This window comes from Molossus molossus, unplaced genomic scaffold (genome assembly GCF_014108415.1).
Source record: "Molossus molossus isolate mMolMol1 unplaced genomic scaffold, mMolMol1.p scaffold_m16_p_12, whole genome shotgun sequence".
Classification (NCBI taxonomy): domain Eukaryota; kingdom Metazoa; phylum Chordata; class Mammalia; order Chiroptera; family Molossidae; genus Molossus; species Molossus molossus.
This window is the reverse complement of record NW_023425347.1, coordinates 76,661,626-76,686,339: the sequence shown is the minus strand read 5'-3', so window position 1 is coordinate 76,686,339 and position 24,714 is coordinate 76,661,626. Positions and strand designations below refer to the sequence as shown.

At 40.5% G+C, this 24,714-nt stretch overlaps 2 protein-coding genes across 3 annotated transcripts in view; one reads left to right on the top strand and one right to left on the bottom strand.

Annotated features, from left to right (window-relative positions):
* RHBDL2 (rhomboid like 2) overlaps positions 1-24,714 on the bottom strand; it is a 138,154-nt gene that overhangs the window by 72,762 nt on the left and 40,678 nt on the right. The window lies entirely within an intron of this gene.
* Positions 12,874-24,569, top strand: AKIRIN1 (akirin 1). The gene is made up of 5 exons (XM_036257367.1): positions 12,874-13,230; positions 18,746-18,886; positions 20,935-21,069; positions 22,323-22,394; positions 23,048-24,569. Exons 1-5 carry the CDS (start codon positions 13,014-13,016, stop codon positions 23,056-23,058), a joined length of 576 nt encoding a protein of 191 aa, XP_036113260.1. The 5' UTR covers positions 12,874-13,013; the 3' UTR covers positions 23,059-24,569.

The window sequence follows — 24,714 nt, the reverse complement described above, 5'->3', positions numbered from 1 at the left end:
CAAAAAGTAATTGCTGTGAACAGTCTGCATATCTGTTTATCTATACCTGTCTACCTTGGCCATCTCATGCCTGAACCTCCTTTTCATTTTGAAGAAGGTCCCATTTACAGATCTCAGCTGAGGGAGAAGCCCAACTTGTGTCACAGAAGCGTGAAGGGAGACAGGTATTTGCCCTATCATCTAGGCCATGGACCAATGCTCAAGGCTTGGCTAATATAATGTTCATCTGGGACACTAGAGTCTTACAAAGACTCAATTTCAGATTATTAAAGGCTGCAGCAATGATGTCAAGAGTCTAGCAGCAACAAGTGTTCAATGGTGGTGTCATGGTTATACTTTTCTTGTTGTGAGAGATGAGTAGAGCTGTCTACCTTCTTTTGGCCAGACAAATGACTTTCTGTTCATCTTCCAAGCCTGCTTCTAATATCTTCCCTTCCTTTCTATGAGGTAATCCTTCTGATAAATTGCTTCTTTGCTTAAATTAGCCACTTTGGGCTTCTATTGTTGCAAGGAGCAGCACTGATTGGCATTCCATTGGAATTCTAATAGTCTGCTGTTTGTGGAAGTTAGTTAACTACCATTGTTTGACTTACAGATGGTGTGCCCCTTGAGGGTGAAATAGACATTGAGGACTTGATTAGAACAATTTCACAAACTGAAACATGTAAGACAGAGTTAATTGATTACTTTATGTCACCTACAGCAAGAAAGGAAAAATGCTAAACTTAGTTTTCCCAACTCAAAGAAAATTTAAAAATCCAGAATGTCATGAAATATAGCAAGAAGACTTTCTGCCTCTATCCAGCACTCTGGGACTATTGAACACCTGGTTCAATATGTACTAATTTTCAACAGATGGTAAAGGAACAATTGGATATCCACATGCAAATGAATGAAGTTGGACCCCTACTACAATTGATGCAAGAAAAAAATAGATAAGTTGAGCTACCTCAAAATTTTAAATGTTGTACCATAAACACCACAGGAAAAGTCAGTCCACAAAATGGGAGAAAATATTTGCAAAATCACATATCTGATAAAGGACATGTCCAGTGTATATAAAGAACTCTTACAACTCAATAGCAAAGACATATAGCTCAATTAAAAATTGGGTAAAGGATTTGAATTACATTTCTCCAAGAAGACATACAAATGTTCAATAAGCACATGAAAAGATGTCCAGCATCCTTCATCCTTGGTCATTAGAGAAATGCAAATCAAAATAATAATGAGATATTATTGCATAAACATGTGATATCAGCCTGACCTCTGGGGAGATAAGAGGAGAATGGATATTGAGTTCAACCAATGATTGATACCCAGCCAATGGCCAATAATTCAATCAATTGTGCTTACCTAATGAAATCCCAATAAAAACTCTGGCCTGAAGCTTGGTAGAGCTTCCTGGTTGACAAACACATTGATGTGCCAGGAGGGTGCTGGGCCCTGACTCCACGGGGGGAAGGCATGGAAGCTCTGCCTTCTGTGTTTCTTCATTTGACTGGCCCTGACTTGTATTCTTTATAATAAAATTATAATTGTAAATGTAGCAGTTTCCTGATTTATGTGAATTATTTTACTGAATTATTGAGCCTACAGAGGTTGTGGGAACCCCCAATTTATAGCCAGTTTGTCAGAAGTGCAAGTAACCTGGGAATGACTGGAGTGCAGCTGGTATCCGAAGTGAGGGCAGCTTTGTGGGGAACCGTGCCCCTTAATGGATGGGTTCTACACTAACTCTGCATGATTAATGCCAGAATTTTATTGTGGTATACTAGTTGGTATTGGAATATTACCTTATGTGGCAAGAGATATAATTAAGTTAAGGATCTTGAGATGGGGAGTTTACTCTGGATTATCTAAGTGAGCCCTAAATCCAATCACACGTCCTTCTAATAGTGTCAGAGAGAAATTTGATACAGACAGAAGAGGAAAAGGCAATGACCATTGCCTTGACCATTGAGGCAGAGACGGGGATAATGCAGCCACAAGCTAAGGAATGCTGGTAGCCACCAGAGGCTGGGAGAGGCAATTAACAGATTCTAACCCTGTAGTCAGATGGAGAAAAGTCCTGCCAACGTCTTGATTGTGGTCCAGTGAAGCTGATTTCAGACTTCTGACCTCTAGAACTGTGAGAGAATATTTTCCTATTGTTTCAAGCCACCAAGTGCTTATTTGTTACTACAGCCTTAGGAAACTACTAAATCCCATTTACGGATGAAACTGGGGCCCAAAGTGGTGAAGAAACTTTCCCCAAGTCCTCCAACAAAGCCAGATTCATACCAGATTATCTGGGTCCAGGGTCAATGCCTCTAATGGCTACACTGTTAACAGAAAGGAGACTCTCATTGCTCACCATCTTGCTGTGGCTGCCACATTTGCTTTTTCACAGCTTCTGAAGGTTTGCTCCTTGTAACCCCAGGCCTGGTGCTGTTTTCCACAAGATAAGCTCTTTCAGGCTAAAGGAAACAAAAGCACCCCCAGCTTGCCTCAGGAAATAGGGGTTCTTTGTTGTTAAGATTCATAGATAAGAAACATAATAACCATCTCAGGATGTACAACCAGGCTTTATGGAAATGAACCCTTGTTTTTTGCCATTTAGGATACAATAACAGTTCTAATGAATGAAAAACAGCTCCAGGCCTCTCTCCTCTCCCCCAGCCACAGGTAGTCATCCCTTGCTTCCTACCCAAGTCACTCCTTCAATCCTCCTGACATAGTTCACTTTTGTCCTTGACCCTATTTCTCCCTACTGCATCTACTGATGGCTTCTCTCTTAATTTCCCTCTTGATTTCTTCTTTCTCCTGAATGCTATTACTGCATGGATTTTGCTTAGTGCCTGTTCTTTCTGTCTCTACTAGTTTCACTCATAGTCAAATATCTCAAAAAGAGATATGTCTAGGTTGATGAAGCGCTATCTGATATGTTGTCTTTATTGGTCAGAATTCTGTCCTTATTGGTCAGACCACTGTATAATGTTTAGATTCCGTGCAATATATTCAAAACAGTTATATAATTTAAAATTTTTCAAATGTTGATGTTTGCAGTATGTTGGAAATCCTATTCTTTGCAATATTTAATCTTAGAATGAAAAAAAACTTTAACATCAATTTAAATGCACGAGAGTACAGTTTTTCAAAATGTTTCAGAGGATACACAAGTAAAACAGTTGACTCACTGCCCAACCTCTTTCTTTAAAAAAAAAAAAGAAGAAGAAGAAGAAGAGCCCTGGCCGGTTTGGCTCAGCGGTTAGAGCGTCGGCCTGCGGTACAGAGAGACCCAGGTTCGGTTCCCACTAGGGGCACGTACCTCGGTTGCAGTTTGTCCCCGGCCCTGGTTGGTCGTACGGTGGCAGCCACTCGATGTGTCCCTTCACATCGATGTTTCTCTCTCTCTCTCTTCCTCTCTCTCCCTCTCGCTCTATCTGAACAAAAAATGGAAAAATGTCCTCGGGTGAGGATAAAAAAAAAAAAAGATGCCAACCTCTTTCTTAAAAAAAAAAAAAAAGAGCCCTGGCCGGTTTGGCTAAGCGGTTAGAGCGTCGGCCTGCCATCCGGAGAGACCCAGGTTCGGTTCCCGCTAAGGGTATGTACCTTGGTTGCAGTTTGTCCCCGGCCCTGGTCGGTCGTGCGGGTGTCAGCCACTCGATGTGTTCCTTTCACATCGATGTTTCTCTCTCTCTCTCTGTTCCTCTCTCTCCCTCCCACTCTACCTGAACAAATAAATGGGAAAATGTTCTCCGGTGAGGATAAAAAAAAAAAAAGATGTTTTTTTTCTTTATTGTTTTAGAGAGAGAGGATAGGAGAAGGAGAGAGAAACATCAGTGAGAGAGAACGTCCATTGGCCACCTCCTGCATGCCCCCCACTGGGGATCGGGCCCACAACCTGGGCATGTGCCCTGACTAGGAATAGAACCAGTGACCTCTTGGTGCATGGGTCGAGGCTCAACCACTGAGCCACACCAGCCAGGCCCAACCTCTTTCTTTATTGAGTCTTATAGCAAATAATGGGAAGAAAGGTTATGAGTTGAAAAATAAAGGAAAGCTAACTGAATACAAATGCCTGGAGTTAGAAAAACTTTATGACTTTTTTTTTTTTTGGTACGTGCCCCTAGCGGGAACTGAACCCAGGACTCTCTGGTCTGCAGGCTGACGCTCCAGCCACTGAGCCAAATCAGCCAGGGCTTTCCAACTTTATTAATAATAAGATTTATGCTAAGCATTTGAGATACATTATGTCAGTTAATTCTGATAATTAACATGTGATGTAGGTTCATTTTACAGGTGGGCAAACTAAGGCTCAGACAGGTTGTGACTGGCCTAGGTTTACACAAAGGAATCAATAACAGGGCTAGGATTTGAAGCCACATCTGCCTGATCCCCAGCTCTGTATTTTAACCACATCATTGCTATATGGCAGAGGAAGAGAGGTCTCTGTTACGTTATCTCCCATCTTTGGGAATAGTAGTAGCTGCACCACCAACAGCCAAGGGCAGTGGCAGTCAGAGCCACACCAGCAGAGCAGAGACAGAGGAGCAGCTCAAGGCAGGACAGCAAGAAGACCCAAAGCACTGTGGTACTTGTTGCCAAGACTCTGTAACCTAACAAAGGAAGCCGGAGTGACCTCTGGTGGCCTAAGGAGTCGCCATTCTCATACCATATTGTCTTTGAGGGTAGGGGCAAACAGTTGCTACCAGATTATTATTCCGCCTTTGTTCTGTGCTCCCTTTTATTTCTCATTTTCTACCAACTTTCTACTCAACTCCACTTCAAAAATAACATAGTATAGTGCCTAAATTGGTGGACTCTGGACCTAGACTTTTTGAATCCTGGCCCTTATGCCTTACTAGCTGTGCACAGTTACATAAATTTTCTATACCTTAGTTTCTTTTAAAAAATCCTACCATGTAAATTTGCATACTTCTGATCTACTTTTTTAATTTTTTTTTTTTTTTTTTTTTTTTCTATCCTCACCCGAGGATATTTTTCCATTTTTTTGTACAGATAGAGAGGGAGGGAGAGAGAGGAAGGGAGAGAGAGTGAGAAACATCGACATGAAGGGACACATCGAGTGGCTGCCACCCGCACGACCAACCAGGGCCGGGGACAAACTGCAACCGAAGTACGTGCCCTTAGCGGGAACCGAACCCGGGTCTCTCCGGACCGCAGGCCAACGCTCTAACCGCTGAGCCAAACTGGCCAGGGCCTGATCTACTTTTTTTTTTGGTATGTGCCCTTAGAGGGAACCGAATCTGGGACCCTCTGGTCCTCAGACCGACGCTCCAACCGCTGAGCCAAAGCAGCCAGGACTGATCCACTATTTTTAATAGCTGCACTAGAGGTACCATGCTTTATTCAATCATGCTTGAATGATGAGATCTCAGTGTTTGGCCACTGTAAACAATGCTGCAATAAACATTCATGTAAGTATATTTCAGTGTTTTTCTTTTAGAGGGTGTCTTCCCAGAAGTGGCATTATAGATGAAAAGGCATGTTCTTATTTTTAATAGATGTTGTTGGAATGCTTTCTCAAAAGGCTACACCAGCCCTGGCTGGTCTGGCTCAGTGGTTAGAGCGTCAGCCTGCAGACCAAAGGGTCACGGGTTTGATTCCTGGTCAAGGGCACATACCTGGGTTGCAGATTCAATCCCCGGCCCTGGTCAGGATCATGCAGGAGGCAACCACTCTGTGTGTCTCTCTCACATCCATGTTTCTCTCTCTCTCTCTCTCTCTCTCTCTCTCTCTCTCTCTCTCTCTCTCTCCTTCCCTCCCTTCCACTCTATCTAAAAAAATCAATGGAAAAGTATCCTCGAGTGAGGATTAACAAAAAGAAAAAAAGGCTGCACTAATACAATACACAGCAATATATAATAATGTCTCTTTTTCAGCAACCCCACAGCAATAAATATTATCTGCATTTTTAAACTTTCACAGTGTGCCCTGGCCAGTTTGGCTCAGCGGTTGGAGCGTCGGCCTGTGGACCAGAGAGTCCTGGGTTGGGTTCCCGCTAGGGGCATATACGAAAAAATAATAATAATAAAAAAATAAACTTTCACAGTGTGATAAGTATAAAGTGGTATCTCATTGTTACTTTAATTGCATTCCCTGGCTGTTAGTGAGCTTGAGCATTTCTTATATGTTTCATGTCCATTCAGATTTGGTCTGTGAATTACTTCTTTTTTTTTTTAACTTATCTTTATTGTTGAATGTATTACAGATGTTCCTCATTTTTCCCCTATTGACCCCTCCTCCCCACTCCCACCCTCCTCTTGCCTTTCCCCACACTATTGTCTGTGTCCATTGGTTATGCATATAATACTGGACTCTTTAAAAAAGAGTACATAAAAAAAGAAAAGCTTTCAGATTTATTCACCATTTTTACTTTTTTTTGTTCTAGTTTATTTTTAGCTTTATCTTTAATAATCTCTTCCTACCTTTTTAGTTTATTTATTTTTTTTCTAATTTCTTTTTTTTTTCTTTTTCTAATTTCTTAAGGTGAGTTTAAATTTTTTGAGGTTTGGGGTTTTTTTTTAGTATTTCAGTTTCAATAATGAAGGTACTAAGGCTATCAAATTTTCTGTGACTGCAGTTTTTGCTGTATTCTATAGGTTTTAATCTGAATGTTCTCTTTTTCATTGGTTTCTATAGAGTTTACAGTTTCATTTTATTATTATCTCTGATTTTAATGTTATCTAGGAGTATGCTTATTAACTTCTGGCATCCAAGGGTTTTCTTATCACCTTTTATTATGTATTTCTAATTTTATTGGATTATGGTTAGAGTGTGCCCTGCGAATTTGCTTTCAAGGTTTTTCTTTATTGATTTTAGAAAGAGAGGAAGGGAAAAGGAGAGGTAGAGATAGAAACATCAATGAGAGAACATCGATTGACTGTCTCCTGCATGCCCCCCACTGGGGACTGGGGCCACAGCTTGGACATGTGCCCTGACCAGGAATCGAACTGGCGACATCTTGGTGCATGGGTCGACACTCAACCACTGAGCCACACCAACTGGGCCTGTGAACTTGCTTTTAAAAAAATGTGTTAAGCTCTAGCCAGTGTGGCTCAGCAGTTAAAACGTCAGACCACAGACCAAAGAGTCGTGGATTCGATTTCAGTCAGAGGCATGTACCTTGGTTGTGGTTCAGTCCCTGGCCCTGGTTGGGGTCGTGCGGGAGGTAACCAGTCAAAGTGTCTCTCTCACATCCATTGTTTCTCTCCCCGACCCATTCTGTCTGAAAATAAATGGAAAAATATCCTCAAGTGAGGATTTACAAAAATGGATATTTTCTATTCAATGGATGTTAGATTCCATAAATGACTATTAAATCAAACTTGTTTATTCAATTACTCTGTTTCTCTATGTTCTTGCCTATTATTCAGTACTAAATCTGTCTAATCACAATACAACTTTTTCTATTAAGTTCTCTTTGCCTTTTTAATACTTTTTGCTTTATATATTTAGCTGCCATATTGTTTAGTTTATGATTATTAAAACTTCTTAAATTATGCTTTTTAATTTTTTTTTTTTTTTATCCTTACCCGAGGACATTTTTTGCATTTATCTTCAGATGGAGCAGGAGAGAGAGAGGGAGGAAGAGAGAGAAACATCGATGTGAGAGAGACACATCCAGTGGTTGCCACCCACACGACCACAACCAGTGCCAGGGACAAACTGCAACCGAGGTACGTGCCCTTAGTGGGAACTGAACCTGGGACTCTGGTCCACAGGCTGACGCTCTCTGCTGAGCCAAACAGGCCAGGGCTATGCTTTTTATTATTACATTATATTACCCTATTTAGTGCTTTTTTTAAAAAATTCCTCCTGATATTAACATTGCATCTTCTACTTTCCCTTTATTTAGTATTTGCTGGGCATGCATTGCTTACTCCTCTATTTTCCACTTTTCTGTATCACCGTGCTGTAAATCTGTTTCTTTTTTTTTTTTTTTTGGTACATGCCCATAGCAGAACCGAACCTGGGACTCTCTGGGCCGCAGGCCGATGCTCTAACTGCTGAGCCAAACTGGCCAGGGCAAAATCTGTTTCTTATATATATTGTACATAGTTGGGTTTGTATTTAATTCAATCTGACAAACTCTTTCTTTCAATGGGATAGTTTGGTTTATTTACTTTTAAGGGTAATTAATAACACTTTAGTTCTTCCAACTACTATTTTATTATTTTACTTTGATGATATTATTTTTTGATGATATAATTTGATTTAGTATTTTACTTTACTTCTTCTGGTTTTATGAAGTTACCATTGTCCTCCCAACCCCCATTTTTTTTAGTTTTTGCATTCGATCATACTTTTCCATTATATATATATTTCTTTCCCTTTCCTTATGCTTATTATTGCACACATATTTTGCTATTATTGTTACATGTGTGTATGTGCGTGTGTGTGTGTTTGTGTGTGCATGTGTATAAAATACAACTATTTGCCCTATAGAGATGCTTGGTTCCCTAACTTCTTTCTTTTCTCCCAAGATAAAATATTTTCGAATACTTTTATTTCCCCATTCTCCACTCACACAAAACTTCTGGATGAGTTTTACCACTTTCCTCCTCACTTCCACCCCAGTTCCTAGAATTGCTTAGATAATGTGGTACTCTTTGTTTCAGGCTATAATTTGGAATTTACTTTGCAGTATGTTTCTTCCATCTCAATAATCACTTTTTTACCCTTTATTTTGTACAGTTTCAGATACTTTATTAATGTTCTAATATCCAATGGATATATATTACATAGTTCCAGGTAGGCTATCAGTATCCAGTAGATTTCCAATGGATATTGATAGACTGCTATCTGGAAATTACATATAATGTATGTGTATGTATATGATTGATTTTTTCTTTGTAATTATATGTATATTATATACTTAAAAACATTCAGAGAAGAGGCTTACAGCACACATACAAAAAGACTGAACATTTCTACTCTAGATAAGTCTAGCTGCCCCTACAACTTCAATGACCATTTCTACACTAATGACTCTCCTAATTTTTTTCTCCAATCCAGACTTCTCCTGAATTCCAGGCCCACATATTTATATACCCACACACTTAAGAATCCCAAGTGATACTTGAAAGGAACCTACAACTCATCATGTCCAAAACCATGCTCATATATTGCTCCCCAGTCTGATGAAAACTTTCTCAGAAAATGGCTCTGAGAAAGCCAGAAGCCTAGGAGTTGTATTTGAGTCTTTCATCTCTCTCACCTCCATACCTAACCCTCACCAACATCTGTTACTTCATCTTCTAAACTTAGACCTTGTCAGTCCACTTCCCTTCATAGCTTGGAGATCATTGGTGACTTGACCTATTTTAGTGGAACGGGAGGGGCAGAAATCGGATGGCTGTAGTGATAGGTGGTGGGTGGGAGGCAGCAAATATAGACAACTCCTTTGAAAACTTTGGGCAAAGAATCCTGGAAGATTTGGAAGATGGTATCTTTTCCTCTCATTCCCAGCCCCATCTTTAGCCCATCAATGTCTCAGGGTCAGACAACTGCTGGTACCATAAATAGACAGAACCTCAGACCTATTGCTGAGCCTTCACAGGGTGAACTATCATAAAAACACCCACAGGTGGTGATATGAAAGAATCTGTGTGTGCTAGGAGGTGGAAGGCTCCTTGTAATATTATAAAACTCATACAACAAAGCATGCATCTGGATAGATACAATAGCCTCTTTACAAAACTCCATCCACCCCTGTTCTCCTCCAACCTGTTCTCTATACCGCAGCCAGGAATCTTTTCAAATGTAAATCTGATCATATTTAAGCTCTTTTCTTCCCACCTTAACTCCTAAAGTGGCTTCCCACTGCTCTTAAGATAAAGGTAAAAAATCTCTTGGCAGCATACCAGGTATTAAATGATCAGGCTCCTGCCCTTCTCGTCCGTTTTTTCTCCAGACTCTGCTTTCGTGCTCTGTAGCATAGCCACTTGAGACTTCTTTTGATTCTTCAAACACATTATGGTCTCTATCACTGGACTTTGGGTATGCTATCCCCTTTGCTTGGGATGTTCTCATCCTCTTTACCTAGTTAGCTCCTAGCTCAAATGTGACTTCTTCAGGGTCTTCATTGCTCTCTAAGTCAAGTTAAGACATCCGTTGTAATACCCTGTTTTTCCCGTCAGAGTACTTGTCATAGTTTGTAGTTGTATATTTGTTGCTGTGATTATTTGATAAATGTCTGTCATCTCTAACATCAGACTGGAAGCCCTAGGAAGGCAGGAACTATGTCTTGTCATACCTTACATAGTATCCTCAACCATGACAGTATAGTGCCCACATGAAAGTTAGTTAGTAATGTGTATATGTGTACCTATGTATATGACTGATCAAGTGTCTGGATATACAAAGTAAAGCAGATCTGGACTATGGTGACTTAATAAGGAGATACCACAGTGAGTGGCTGTCAGAGCAACCCATCTACTTCCCTCAGGGACATCTCTCTGGTTGGGCTGCTGTCAACTGAAACTTATAATAGGATATACCACCTACTTGTTTGGTTTCTGAATCATGTGAATCCACCCTCATTCAGCAATGTGGACTATCAGCTTTCAGGGACAGAGAGAACATCCTTGAAATAATTACCATTTATTAATTCGACCAATATTTATTCTGTGACTACCCCTACTGCATTCAAACACTGAGCAGAGGAGAGGGAGACACAAATGAATGAGGCCTGGTTGTTATTTTTTCAAGGAATTTCTAGTTTTGAAGAACAGTCAGATTTGTGAAGAAATTATAACTTCCTGTTTTAAAACACTAATATTACAAAGCATGCTCAAACTTTTAAAGGATCACAGAGAAGAGCATGACTATCAAAACACTTAGCAAAACCCTAGCTAGAAATGCTATTTAGAATGATGACCCAAGGGACATACTTTTAAAATCTTCTAAGCTCTAACTTTGAACCAGTTTAGACTACAAGAAAGCAATTTCCTTAGACCACATTAGACAAGCCCCTTTAAAGAATAACCATCACTAGGTTGCTTTTTATGTCCTTGGCTTTTATTAAACATAAGAAATACCCATATGAATTTTACTTTTGCATTTGTTGTTCAGATCTTCTTGATTGCTTTATTACATCATTCACTGACTGGTTCCTAATAAAGTCACATGACACACTACCTTTAGAAGTTAGTGCTACGGGGGTGGGGGTGAGGGTGTCTATGGTCTGTCTTCTGATGAACTGATTCCTTTCAGATGACAAGAGTTATTGAACATGTACTGTGTTTTCATTTTTACCCTGCAGCCAGGAAGCTTGGAACAAAGTTTCAAATTGTCCTTATGGAAAGGAGATAGGATAAAACAAATTTAACATCTGATATGCACAGTCATTTTAGAATTATATCTATTTGTCAAACAAATGCAAAAAAAAAAAATTTGACCTATGTTTAGATCTTTATAAAATTTGGAGAAACTGGGGAGGACCCAGAGAAAAGCAACAAAAATGGACAAAGAATGGGATGGAGGTAGTTATGTCCATATTCTCTAACTCAAATATTGGGGCATATTGATCAGGCATATCACCTATTAGAAGAGAGTTTCTGAATTTATTTATTTGTTTATTTATTTACTTGGTACATGCCCCTAGTGGAACTGAACCTGGGACTCTCTGGTCCACAGGCCAACGCTCCAACCACTGAACCAAACCCGCCAGGGCAGAGTTTCTGAATTTAGATTGTTCTGGAAAATCCCAGAGATATGTCGATAGTTATAGAAAGGTTTTAACCTTTTTTGTTACTCCTCATGTGAGGATATTTTTTCCATTGATTTTTTTTTTTTTTTGAATTTTTTTTAGAGACAGTGCAAGGGAGGGAGGGAGGAAAAGAGAGAGACGTCCATGTGAGAGACACATAGATTGGTTCCCTTCTGATCCCGACCTGGATGGGCCTGCAACTCAGGTACAAGCCCTTGAAGGGGAACGGAACCCTAACCCTTCCAAGTGCCGGCGGATGCTCTAACCATCGAGCCCCACGGGTAAGGACAGTTTTGACCTATTTTGCATCACAGATCCCTTGGATCTGCTCTCCAGTAATATACAAGCACATATGGTTCCTGAAAGTAAATCCTCTTGTTATTTTATTTTTCCAGAATATCAAAAGCACTTTATCACCGGCCCTGCTGTAAAGAATTCAGAGTCTGAGGAAGCACCTGAGATGTCAGGTCAGCAGGGGAGATTGGTAAATCAGCTGTCAGCTGAAGTTCTTAACACTGACACCATTATTAAATGGTTTAAACCAGTTGGCTGTTTCCTGTTTGTTTTTAACTTTTTGAGTAACAGACCTCTCTGATGAGCTGATGAAGGTAGGGGTCATCTATCCTAAAACACACACACACACACACACACACACAATTTGCGCAGTTTCATGGGATTGGTGGATTTCCTGACGTTCATCCTCAGATCTCGGGTTATGTTTAAATTGATACTTTCTGGAGCCAGGGCAATGCCCTTGAGTACCTTTGAGAATCACCCTCTCCTTTTATCACCGGGACTAGTACTAGATAGGAGGTTATGGGACCCGGAGACACCGACCCCCGGCGGCCTCTCAACAAGCCGGGTGGAGTTTGCCCCTCTGCGCTCTCCCCTCCCCCGCGCCCGTGCCGCGCAGGTGCGAAAACCTAAGGGGCCACCCGGGAGCGATAGCAAGGAAAGGGGTGGGGGGGATGGGACCCTGGGAGGGACGGAGGCGGGGGCCTTCCCTAGGTTGCTTGGTGACCAAGTTCTCCGCCCAGGCCGTTCCATTTCCTTAGTAGGGGGCGCCGCGGGCTGGACTGTTGCTGAGGGACCTGCCAGAGGGGCCCTTTTCCGGCTTTCCCCCCTCGCCGGGCGGTGGCCAGGTCTGTGACGTCACAGGAGGCGGGGCCACCGCCGCTGCCGGGTGCTGGAGGCGCCATTGGAGCCGGCTTGGCTTGGGAGCTCCGCTGAAGCTGGCGGAGGTAGGGCCGCAGTCACTACCGCGTCTGCTTCTGGTCCCTAGCCTGTCAGCGGCATGGCGTGCGGGGCGACGTTGAAGCGGCCCATGGAGTTCGAGGCGGCGCTGCTGAGCCCGGGTTCCCCGAAGCGGCGGCGCTGCGCCCCTCTGCCCGGCCCCACTCCGGGCCTCAGGCCCCCGGACGCCGAGCCGCCGCCGCTTCAGATGCAGACCCCACCGCCGACTCTTCAGCAGACCGTCCCGCCTGGCAACGAACGGCGCCTTCCAACTCCGGGTAAGCTACGCTGCGGGCTTGGCAGGAAGCCAGGCCCTGGCATAGGGAGGTGGGGGTGGGGGAAGGATTATGGACGCTAGGCTAATTTATCCACTGACCCCTTCTTTGCCCTGAGAAAAGGGAACTGGGGTGCCGGGCCCGGTCGCTTCCGGGGATGGGAAACATCCGGGAGGGGTAGTAGGGCCACTGTGTCGGTTTTCGGTTTTCCTGGAGCTGCCTAGAGGGGTGGGCAGCGAGAGGAAGACGGGAATATCCCTGGCTGCTCCGGGCCCTCCCCGCCCCCCCAGCCCCTCCTGCCTCGCTGCCTGGGCCTGCACTGAGCCGCCCTGTCGATCCAGTGGGCCATGGAAAATTGGATTCTACTCACGAACCCGGCCTTGAGGGTGGGGGTTGGAGGCTGGTTCCTGGGAAGGGGCCTGAGTGTGTGCTGTTCCGCACTGTACTGTAGCTTGTAGGGAGACCTGATTTCCAGAAGTCTTGAGGGGACCAGAGGCCGCCGCAGAAGTTATGGAATCCGATTACAACCTGACTAATTCTAAGGGACTGGCCATATTTTTTATTGTATGGCTATTGTCTTGTACCATATATGGCTTGAAGCCGGGTAGGTCGTTAGCTAAAACTTGAGGATCCTTAAGCATACAGAGGTTCCGGAAGCAGGAATTAGCTATCCGTAGCAGACAGACTCGTCTTCAAGAAAGGCATTGGCCAAGGAAAGGGGAGAGTTGGTGTGACAGTCAAGTAAAAAAAAAAAATTCTAACTTTTGTGTGGGAGTTGAGGGGGAAATGCATCAGAATTAATATCTAGCAGTTTTAAAGGGTTTCCGGAAATGGGGGAAGTCTCAAAACTGGACTTTGGCTAGTCATTTCATTGTGTGTGTTTTTCTGTTTTTTCAAGCATAAGCAAAATCTTGGAATGCTATTACATTATTCTACGTTCACCCTTTTTCAGTTACTAGTGTCTTTAGACTTGATTTCGTTTGCAAATCGACCATGCAGATTTCAGGCCCTCATCCTCTCCCACCAAGCAAGTGCTGGTTCCAGCCAAGCACTCCTAAACCAGTATATCCTTACTCATGTTCACCTCTTTATGCTGGCATGCAAAGGATTTATCAGCTATAACCATATTTTACCTAGTCATTTTTTTACCAAACTATGCTTTTGCCCTTTTCCCCCAGACCCACCTGGCTGTGTCTGGATTCTTGCCTTCCATCATGATGTTTTCCCTTTCTGTTTGCTAATCCAGATACATTCATTTCCTGTCTCCCGTGCATTACCTGACTAACCCCGCCCCATGAGGAACTCTGTTGGACTTTAAATTCTCAGACCACTTAATGTTGCACAGAATGAGAATGTTTGCAAAAGTTGTTTGTAAAGAGCCCTTCAAAAGCAGAGGGTTTATAGATGCCCGCGTAAAGTAATTTTTTTTTCATCCACTGCTCCTACAGCTAGCCAAGGATAGTCACATAATCTTTCTGGATCTCTCTGCTTCAACAAAATAGAATTAATACTTGTCCTATCTGTCTTGAAGGATATTATATAAATGTTTTATTTCTTCCAATACAACTAACTCTCTAGACTAATTCTGTTGTAGTTCACATTACAGCAAATGCATAATAAATGATTGCTTAATGTATTTGGAAGCCTAAATATGGCAGAGTGCCATAATGGGGTCACTTTCTTTTTTCTTTTTTTTTTTATCCTCACCCGAGAACACTATTCCATTTTTTGTTCAGACAGAGTGGGAGGGAGGGAGGGAGAGAGAGAGAGAAACATCTACGTGAAAGGGACACATCGAATGGCTGCCACCCACATGACCAATCCAGGGCCGGGGACAAACTACAACTGAGGTATGCACCCTTAGCAGGAACCGAACCCGGTCTCTCTGGACTGCAGGCTGATGATGCTCTAACCACTGAACCAAACTGGCCAGGGCTGGGGTCACATTTATCTTTGCATATAGATCATATCAAACTAGTTTCGTGGTCATTTTATGTTAAAATATTCATTTGTAAAGATTGATCAGTTATATTTCTTAATGCTTACTGGAATATAGTTTTTCATGAAAAAAACAAAGTATAGATCGTTCGTTATTTAATGCTTTGGCTTATGTGAAAGATGCCCTAAATATTAGTTGCTACACAAGTAGAAAGAATAAAGCCAACTAATAGAAAAGTGAATTTAAAAATGAGTGACTTCAGCCCAGCTGGTGTAGCTCAGTGGTTGAGCATCAACCCATGTACTAAGAGGTCGCTGGGTTCAATTCCCAGTCAGGGCATATGCCCAGGTTGTGGGTGAAATCCCCAGCGGGGGGCATGCGGGAGGCAGCCAATCGATGTTCTCTCTCATAGATGTTTCTATCTCTCCCTCTTCCATACTCTCTAAAATCAATAAAGAAAAAAAATAAAAATCAGTGACTTCAGCCCTGTCCGGTGTGGCTCTGTGGTTAGAGTGTCAGCTGGAGCACCAAAGGGTCATGAGTTCGATTCCCAGACAAGGGCTGGTACCGGGGTTGCTGATTCCATCCCCACCTCTGTGGGGGTATGTGTGGGATGCAACCAATCAACCTCTGTGGGGGTATGTGTGGGATGCAACCAATCAATGTGTCTCTCTCATATCAATGTTTCTCTTTCTCACTCTTCCCAGCCCCAGGCCTCTCTCCTTCCCTCTCTTCTACTCTGTAACAAATCAATGGAAAAAATATCCTCAAGTGAGGATTAACAAGCAAAAAAAAAAAAAGAAATCAGTGACTTCTGTAGCATCCCAGTTATCTCAAGGATTGTTAAAACTCTCTCAGAAATGGTCTGAAAAGATGTGTTATATCACTTTTTGTGACAAAGGCCTATATAATTAAACTTTTTATTGCTTAAATGATTGAGGTGGATGAATATCAGGCTTGAGGTGGATGAATACCAGGCAAGGGAGGGAGGTTGCTGAACTCGGAGATATTTGTAAACATGGAGTGAATCTAGATGCAAAGCAATTAATTGATCATAACTTAAGGTTTTGGGAATAACTTCCAGAATGAGGTAGCATTTTCACTGGGCCTTAAATTGTTGGCAGGAGAGAGTCAGCCCCATTTCAAGCAAAGCAAAATTGCTTGAGTAAAGGCCAGAAAACTCACAAATTAAGGAAAAGATAGTTTAATGCAACTAGATTTTAGTGAGAGATGGAACTGGAAAAAGAATGGTCTTAATCTGATATAACCTAGAAGCACAACCTCAAATAATAGGAGGAAAAGATTAAAATTATCCACTGTTAAAAAGAAATTTGCATTTTTTTTTTAAAAATCCTAACCCCAGGACATTTTTGCATTTATCTTCAGATAGAGTGGGAGGGAGAGAGGGAGGAAAAAGAGAGAAACATGGATCGAGTAGTCGCCACCCACATGACCCCAACCGGTGCTGGGGACAAACTGCAGCAGGAACTGACCCCAGGACTCTCTGGTCTGCAGGCCGACGCTCTAACCACTGAGAAAACCAGCCAGGGCATGCATTTTTCTTTTTAAAAATGCCTTTGTCTGTTATATGTGGCCTTCTTGGGAAGAAAATTACATCTCCTCCTTTATTTTTCTCCTGTGTATACCATGTTTAGATTCTTGGACTTCTAATCCTTCTTACCAGCTTCAAAATTGTATCTGTCCATTTGTTCTTTTTGCCATACAGGAGGCAGTTTGAGGTTTATCAAAGACCTTCTGTTCTCATGAGCCTTGTCCACATACTTGTTCTTTCTTGTTTCAAGTCTTTGCAATTACTTACAACCTTATATTGAATCTGGCATGTGTATACTTGGAGAATGTGTGTGTGTGTGTGTGTGTGTGCTTTCTTTATTGATTTGAGAGAGGAAGGGAAAGGGAGAGAAAGATAGAAACATTGATGAGAGAACATGCCTCCTGCATGCCCCCCACTGGGGATTTGGGCCACAAACTGGGCATATGCCCTGCCTGGGAATTGAACTGGCAACCTCTTGGTGCATGGATTGAAACTCAACTATTGAGCCACATCGGCTGGGCTTGGAGAATATATTTTTAAAGATGCAACAAAGACTTTATAAATTCACGGATCTAAAATAAGAACTTCATAGCATTCTTAAGAGAAAGCTTTGCTAAAATAACTGCATTGTTCCAGTGTTTAGGCTGAGTGTTAGGAATTTAGTTGTGTGTGGATCTACTTTGAATTCATGTCAGTTCCTGGGCTATACCATCACTTGTTATAACATTATTAATATTTTTTTTAAAATTTTGTTAATGCTCACCCAAGGATATTTTTTTTCCATTGATATTTAGAGGGAGAGAGAAACAGAAACATCGATGTGAGAGAGACACATCCATTGGTTGCCTCCTCCTGCATGCGCCCAGACCAGGGCTGGGGATCCAACCTGAGACCCTTCAATGCAAGGGCCGACGTTCTAACCATGGATCCACACTGGCCAGGGCAACATCATTAATATTTTTTACTCTCACAACTTTCTGGGGCAGCCATTTAACATTTATATTTAAGAACTAGGTTAAACATCTTGAAGACTTCCCGAGGTCATAGTCACACAGCTAGGAAGAAGCAAAATGCATAGTTAACACTTCCCCCTCCCTATTAAAACAAATACAGCTATAGTAAATTGTACATTAGAATAATGTGAGGGGGGGGGTGTGATAAAATTTTCTGGTTTTTAGAAGGCTTTATTATCTGGAAAGTGAGTATATATTCTACCACAGAAACAAAAAAAACTCGAAAACCACATCCTTCCAGATTGTATGTTGTCTCTAGGAGTGTACTTCAAGGTGGTTAGTGATTTGTGTGTTCTGGACTCGTTTTTTTGTTGTTGTTAATCCTTACCCAAGGATATTTTTTCCATTGATTTCTTGACTGGGAATCGAACCGGAGACCCTTGGGTATGCAGGCTGATGCTCTAACCACGGAGTCAAACTGGCCTGTGCTGGACTCCTTTTAATAGTGTTAAATTTGGTTTTTGATACCTCGACTCTGAATAGTAATCTGAATCTTACCAAATAGGATCAGAAAATCTTATATAATCAGTAAATTCTTTTCTAAGTCCTGTTTATGAATTCCAAGCAATAAATTTCAGGTCTTCCCCTGGTTATATGAACATACTGGTTTCTGCTTTCCTTTTACCTAAAGATACTAAGTCCCAAACAAGACAGGAGTTTCACTGTTAGAAGTCCTTGGGTGGTAAAAGACTCACCCCTGAACGCTAGTTTGTGAAATTGTACAACTTAAAGGAGATTAAAAAAATAGCTCCCTATTAGGTGAAGGATTTTTTTATTATTCTTGCAAGTTGAACTAGTTAATTTTACAGCAAACAGCTGATCTGGTCCATCTATTGTCACAGGAAACAATTATGCTATTCTACATACTGTTGAAATAGTGACAATAAGAGGGCACACTTTGGGGGTTATGGGAAGAGTGCTTTATTAGTATAATTTTTAAAATTTTTATGACATGGGGAAGAAGTTTGAAGAAATGACAAAATGAATGCTCGAGTGTGTTTCTTTTTTATTTAGAGCAAATTTTTCAGAACATAAAACAAGAATGTAGTCGTTATCAGAGGTGGAGACATTTAGAAGTTGTTCTTAATCAGAATGAAGCTTGTACTTCAGAAAGTCAGCCTCACTCCTCAGCACTCACAGCACCTAGTTCTCCAGGTAAGTATGCTTTAATTTGCACAGTCCATTGAAGAGTTTGTAAATGGTACTTAAAATGATGGTTTCCTAATTTAAAATTGATTTCATCTAAAGTAGTAAAATTAATAAAATATATGCATTATTACACTACTTATACTTTTAAAACCATAAAGTCATGAAATGGAAAAGACCTTACATTGATTTGATTGGACTTCCATCCAGCCAATGCAACAATACTTTCTATATCACTAGCCACTTGTGCCTGTTAAATTTGAATTAAGTTAATAAAATTTTAATATTTAGTTTCTCAGATGCAGTAGCCACATTTAAAGTGGTAGCCACATGTAGTTGTTGTAATAGCACAACTATAGGGCATTTCTATCATTGCAGAAAGTTATGTGACATTGCACTATAACATTGACAGGTGGTTAGGGAGGATGTGCTGAAATAGAATCTCAGGGTTGGAGTGAATCTTTCTGGTCACATAGTTCAGCTAACAGTCTTGCCTGTCATATCCCCACAAAAAGTCAACAGGCCGGAGCTTGAATATCTCCAGTGGTGCATTCTGTCCCCTTTAACAGTAGTTTACTTCCTCACAAAGTATTCTACTTCTTAATAGTTCTAAGAATTTAAAATTACCATGGTTAAAAATTGTCTTCTTGTAAAAAAAAAAATTGTCTCCTTATAGAGCACAAATTGGTGTTGGCCAGGAGATGGCGGGGGACTACTTAATGGGTAAGAGGTGTTACTTTGGAGTAGTAGAAATGTTTTGAAACTAGATAGAGGTGTTGGTTGTACAACATTGTGACTATACTAAATGCCACTGAATTCTTCACTTTATGTCAATTTCACCTCAAATAATTTTTTTAATTGTCTTCTTATGACCCAAAGATTTTGGTTCTGAAACAACACCTATTCTAATTGTTCTTGCACATACTTAAGTGATAGACCTTTCAGTGGTTATAACTAACAAGCCTCAATTTTCTCTCCAGATTTTAGTAATAAATTTTGAAGTAATAGAATATGTTATGGGCAAAGAAACAATTACAAATAAAAACTGGCTAGATGTATTGGTCAAGTTTTTTCATTTGTAGAGAATACATTTTTTATTTAAGCCAAAAAAAATTATTTGTGTCAGGCTGTTCAATAGTTTCTAGACTAAGAGGGCCAAAGAAACAAATTCCAGACTAAGCTTTGAAAAACAACTCAGAACTGGACTACCAATGGAGTTACTGCTTTTATCATAATCAGGAAGTCAATTTCTATGTTTTCTGGCTTTCCAGTGGATATTTTGGTCCCTAACTACTAACATTTCACTCTTCTTGGCCTGGATTCAAAAGGGATCAAGGATGAGATGTATAGTGGCTAATTGTCTCCTTTCATACTTCAGTGACTTTGCTAACAATTTTTTCCCCCATCACCATTTATTCCTTTTTTTCCCTCTTCCACCTCTACCCTCCACCATCACCACATTATTGTCCATGTCCATGAGTTCTTGCCTAACAATTTTTTATATTGGGCACGTCACTTATTCTCCTAAATGTCAAATTTCTGATCAGAACTAAATTAGAGAGTGTGTGTGTGTGTGTGTGTGTGTAATTTTGTGGTGGTTTCTGTTAATTCCATAGATAATTGTGGTGGTACCACCTTGGTTAAACATAGGTCTAGGTGATCTCTTAGGATCTAGGTAGCTCTCATGTTATGAATCTACTTTTCCTAATTCAGACTAGAGGCTTTATATCAGCTTTAAACTTTTTGTTCTTGTCTGTTACCAAATGAGCATTGAGTATGGGCTCTGATTGTTGTGGCATCAGACATTTTTTTTTGTATGCAGACCAGCTATCATACCTGGATATGTGTTGTTCCTCCTACTTCTCAATTTACCTTCGTCCTTGCTTTGTAAAACAAATGTGAGAAACTCAAGAGAATTTTGTGGAAATATTCCATGCAAATTAGTGAAAAATACCATTTTTATAAACGATTTTTATATCCTAGGACTGCATGAAGTTGTTAATTCTGAGCCTTAGAACTAGAATTTATTATGTAAACTAGATTTGTCTTTTGGCCAGGTTCCTCCTGGATGAAGAAAGACCAACCCACCTTTACTCTCCGACAAGTTGGAATAATATGTGAGCGTCTTTTAAAAGACTATGAAGATAAAATTCGGGAGGAGTATGAGCAAATCCTCAATACCAAACTAGCAGGTAGGCTGAGGTATAGTGGCTATGTCATTGTTAATAAGGTTCAGTAAGGATTAACCCCAATTAAGTAAATGGTAATTTAGGAGTAGGACATCATGCAAGGAGGCTTAAGGAGTTGTGAGTATTAAGTTATTCCCTTTGGTGATTTTAAATGTTCCATTTATATATTGTACGGAAGGACTTTTCATTTACCTTTCTGAAACAGGATAAACCAAGCTTTTCTTGAACAAAGGCATTGAGTAGGTGTTTGGGCTAGTTGGCCTGTAAACAGGTGGTTGGGATAGTGCTAACCATCAATAGGTGATTGGGAGGTGTAGATAGAGCATAGTCAACACAATCAGACTTCCTGGTGGGAGTCACTTAGTGGATGTGGGAAGTCAGGCATCCTGTGATTTGGAGGTACATTAGAGTAAAGTTTGGAAAGCACAGCTTAGGCAAGAACAAAGGGAGTGACTAATGGTGGCAACAAGTAACCCTTTTGTGAAATGAAGGGATCTGACTCAGGAATAGAAAGTACCTGTTTAGTGAAGGAGGAGGATTTGATGAGAGAGGTTTTAGGCAACAACTTCTTGCTGTAACAGTGTTGTTTCCTAATTCGGTGACCCTTAGCATGTGGTGCCTCAGAATGTTAATAGATCTGCTTTAAATTGAGAATTGTTGAGTTAGCAACAAAATTAAATGAATTTCTTCATAGTAGAAATTCTTTAATATACTAATAATGTATATTATAAGGAAAAACTTGAGTATATCATTTCCCTCTACTACCACCACCCCAAAATTGTTCAGACCAGGTGGCTCTAAGGTACTTATGTGGAACAGTTTATAATTAGGGAGTGTGGGATTTTCTCTTAGCTTTTTAGCCATTCTATCTTTTTGAGTCTGTATGAATGTTGAAATGTATAGCAAGGATAGAGAGGAGCAAAGGGCTTCAAGCTTCTTGTTCTGGAGGAGATAATCCTAAAATTTGCTAGTGGTAGTGAGCATGTCTGTCTGTTTTAGGAAGCCAATAGAGTTACAGCACAAGCAAGATTATTAGGAAAATGTTATGTTATAGATGATCAGTGATCGAATCTAGGAGCTAGGGATTTTGGCTTTGGCGTCCAAGAAGTAACAAATCTCAGAGTGACTGTTATAGGGAGGGCCTAAGAATGGATAATTTAAACTGGGAAGCTAGATATGATCCTGACACTTGATTCCTGAAAAACTGGGGGAGAGTTTCGGGGATAAGTATATATATACTGTCTTTCCCCTCACAGAACAATATGAATCTTTTGTGAAATTCACACATGATCAGATTATGCGACGATATGGGACAAGGCCCACAAGCTGTAAGTATTGGCAATTTTTCTTTCACTTTCCCAACTTCCAAGAGCAAAATTTTGAATCTGAGTACCTGTCTCCCAAGAGCAAAAAGCCCTTGTGAAGTAAAATAGTAGCTAGCATTTAAAGAATACTTAGATGTCTAGCATTATGCTAAGCAGTTTGACCTTCAAAATTTATTTTCATCCACAAGAACCCTATGAGGGAAGAACTGTTGTTAGCCCCATTATACAGGTAAGGATAGCACTTAAAGAAGTTAATTATTTGTCCAAGCTCATGTAGCTAGTGGTTTAGCCAGGATTGAAACCTAGGTTGTCTAACTCCTGTGCCAATGTGTTTATTACCTGGCTTTTCCTCCAGAAAGGTAGTTTCAGTGATTAATTTATGAAAGTTGATTTCTTAGGCTAACTTGTTAAGAGTGGTCAGAATTTCTTAATTCTAAACATCTTGCAACTACCAGTAACTCAAAACATAAATTATAATAACTATATATTTACTGAACCTGACTCAGGTTTCTTAAACTCTTGAGAATTTAGGACTTTTAGTGGTGACTCGTCCTCCATGCAGTCTATCACATTTACCATTAGTTGTTATTTAAAAAGCACAACACTATATTTTTTAGTATTTTTACAGGCTTTTGTTTTTTATTCCTAATTTATAGATGTGTCCTGAAGCTTTCTTGCATATCTGGGTACCAGGTTCGACCTCAAGAGATGGCTGCTGTGCACTTTTTGCAACTGGTTTGATATCACATTTCAGCTCCAACTTTGCATCCTGAGAACACTTAAAAGGTTTCTGCAGGTTCATTTTATACAACTTGAAAGACCTTAAAACTTTCTGGTTGCCACAAGCATATCTTTCTTTTCTGCTCATCCAATAAACAGCTGTGCCCTACTGTGATAGATTTTCCAAACAAAATACGTGGAGCAGCAGTTTAGCAAAATATGCCCTCAATGGCACTCAACAAATGGAGTTTCCCCAAGCACAGTTCTGTAAGAAGTGTGTGTGAGAGTGTGTGAATATGTGTGTATGTGTATTTTAAGTTATTATTTGTATTGTGCAAATTTTTTTTTGATCTTGGGGATTCTGGCTGTGAATTTGATGCACGACAATTACGGTTAAAAACATTTGCTTGATCTACAGAAGATCATTAATGTTTTGTGACCATATAAGTTGTAACAGTGGGTTGTTTTATGTGTAGGTATTGTTAAATACAGGGACTGTTTTCAGGCACAGAATATGAATCATACGTTAGGATGGACATTAGATGTGATAATGACGACATAGCAAGGGTCTGTGGTCCTGGGTCTATACATGCACGGTGAGGAATTAGAACGAACTGGAGATGGGCCATTTGACATATGGACTCTACCTAGCCGTGCTGGAAAGATACTTTGACTCCAAGCCTTAAAATACTCACGTGGAGTCTGTGCTCACCTCACTCACACAGAGAGCTCCCTGGACACTGAACCTCTAAAAAGAAAAACTCTCCCCTAGAGCAGGAGCATCAGGGTTTACTTGGGAGCATAGAACAGGTGAGCACGGGCTGGGCAAGGGCCAGGCCCCGGCTACACTGCTACTTGGGAGGAGCCACTTCACCTTTGTATTAGTTATTACAAATAAATTTGGATCCTTGTTCAGGTTCTCCCAAATTCTTTTAAGAGGTGTTCATGTTCAACTGCTTGAGCTTTGTTTTGGCATCCCTCTGCCCGAAATTGCTTTCAGACTGTTGTTCACCTTGTTTTCAAGGCTGAAGAACAGAAAGTAGCCTCTGTTTTGAGGAGGTGGAAGTTAAGTATACATTTATTTTTTACTGTGACTTGTTCAGGACCACATTTTACAAAATGCCTTGTTTCATTATTGTTTCTGGAAAGGAAAGTTCTATTAAAATTGTTTTAGTTTGAATATAGAATAGTTTTTTTAATTACAGTTTATTTTGAAAAATTCTGAGTGTAATTAAAATGTATGCCAATACCTTCCAAAGTAAGGTAATATTCAGAGACAGTTCTGATCCAGATGGCTTAGAGAAATTTCTGGAATATTCACATTGGAAGATTCCTTATTAATGAATGTCTTTGACTTAAATCTAACCAAAAACTGCAACATTATTCTTTGTACATTTTCATTATATAGTGTTAACAAGCTTAGTTGCAAACAAATAAAATACTTAAGCTATTTGTTTACCTTGCCTTCTTAATACTGTGATGATGTTTATTAATTAAAATAATTTATGTGAGGCTGCTAAAACCATTTCCCCAGTTCAACGGTACATTTAAGAATTATAGATTTTTTAGTATATGTGCTGCCGAAGCGAGCATAAGAATTAAC

Coding starts and splice junctions, on each gene's coding strand:
- AKIRIN1 (XM_036257367.1), top strand. CDS start 13,014: ATGGCGTGCGGGGCGACGTTGAAGCGGCCCATGGAGTTCGAGGCGGCG. Junction 13,231..18,745: donor ACGGCGCCTTCCAACTCCGG/GTAAGCTACGCT, acceptor TTTTTTATTTAG/AGCAAATTTTTCAGAACATA. Junction 21,070..22,322: donor CCTCAATACCAAACTAGCAG/GTAGGCTGAGGT, acceptor TTCCCCTCACAG/AACAATATGAATCTTTTGTG.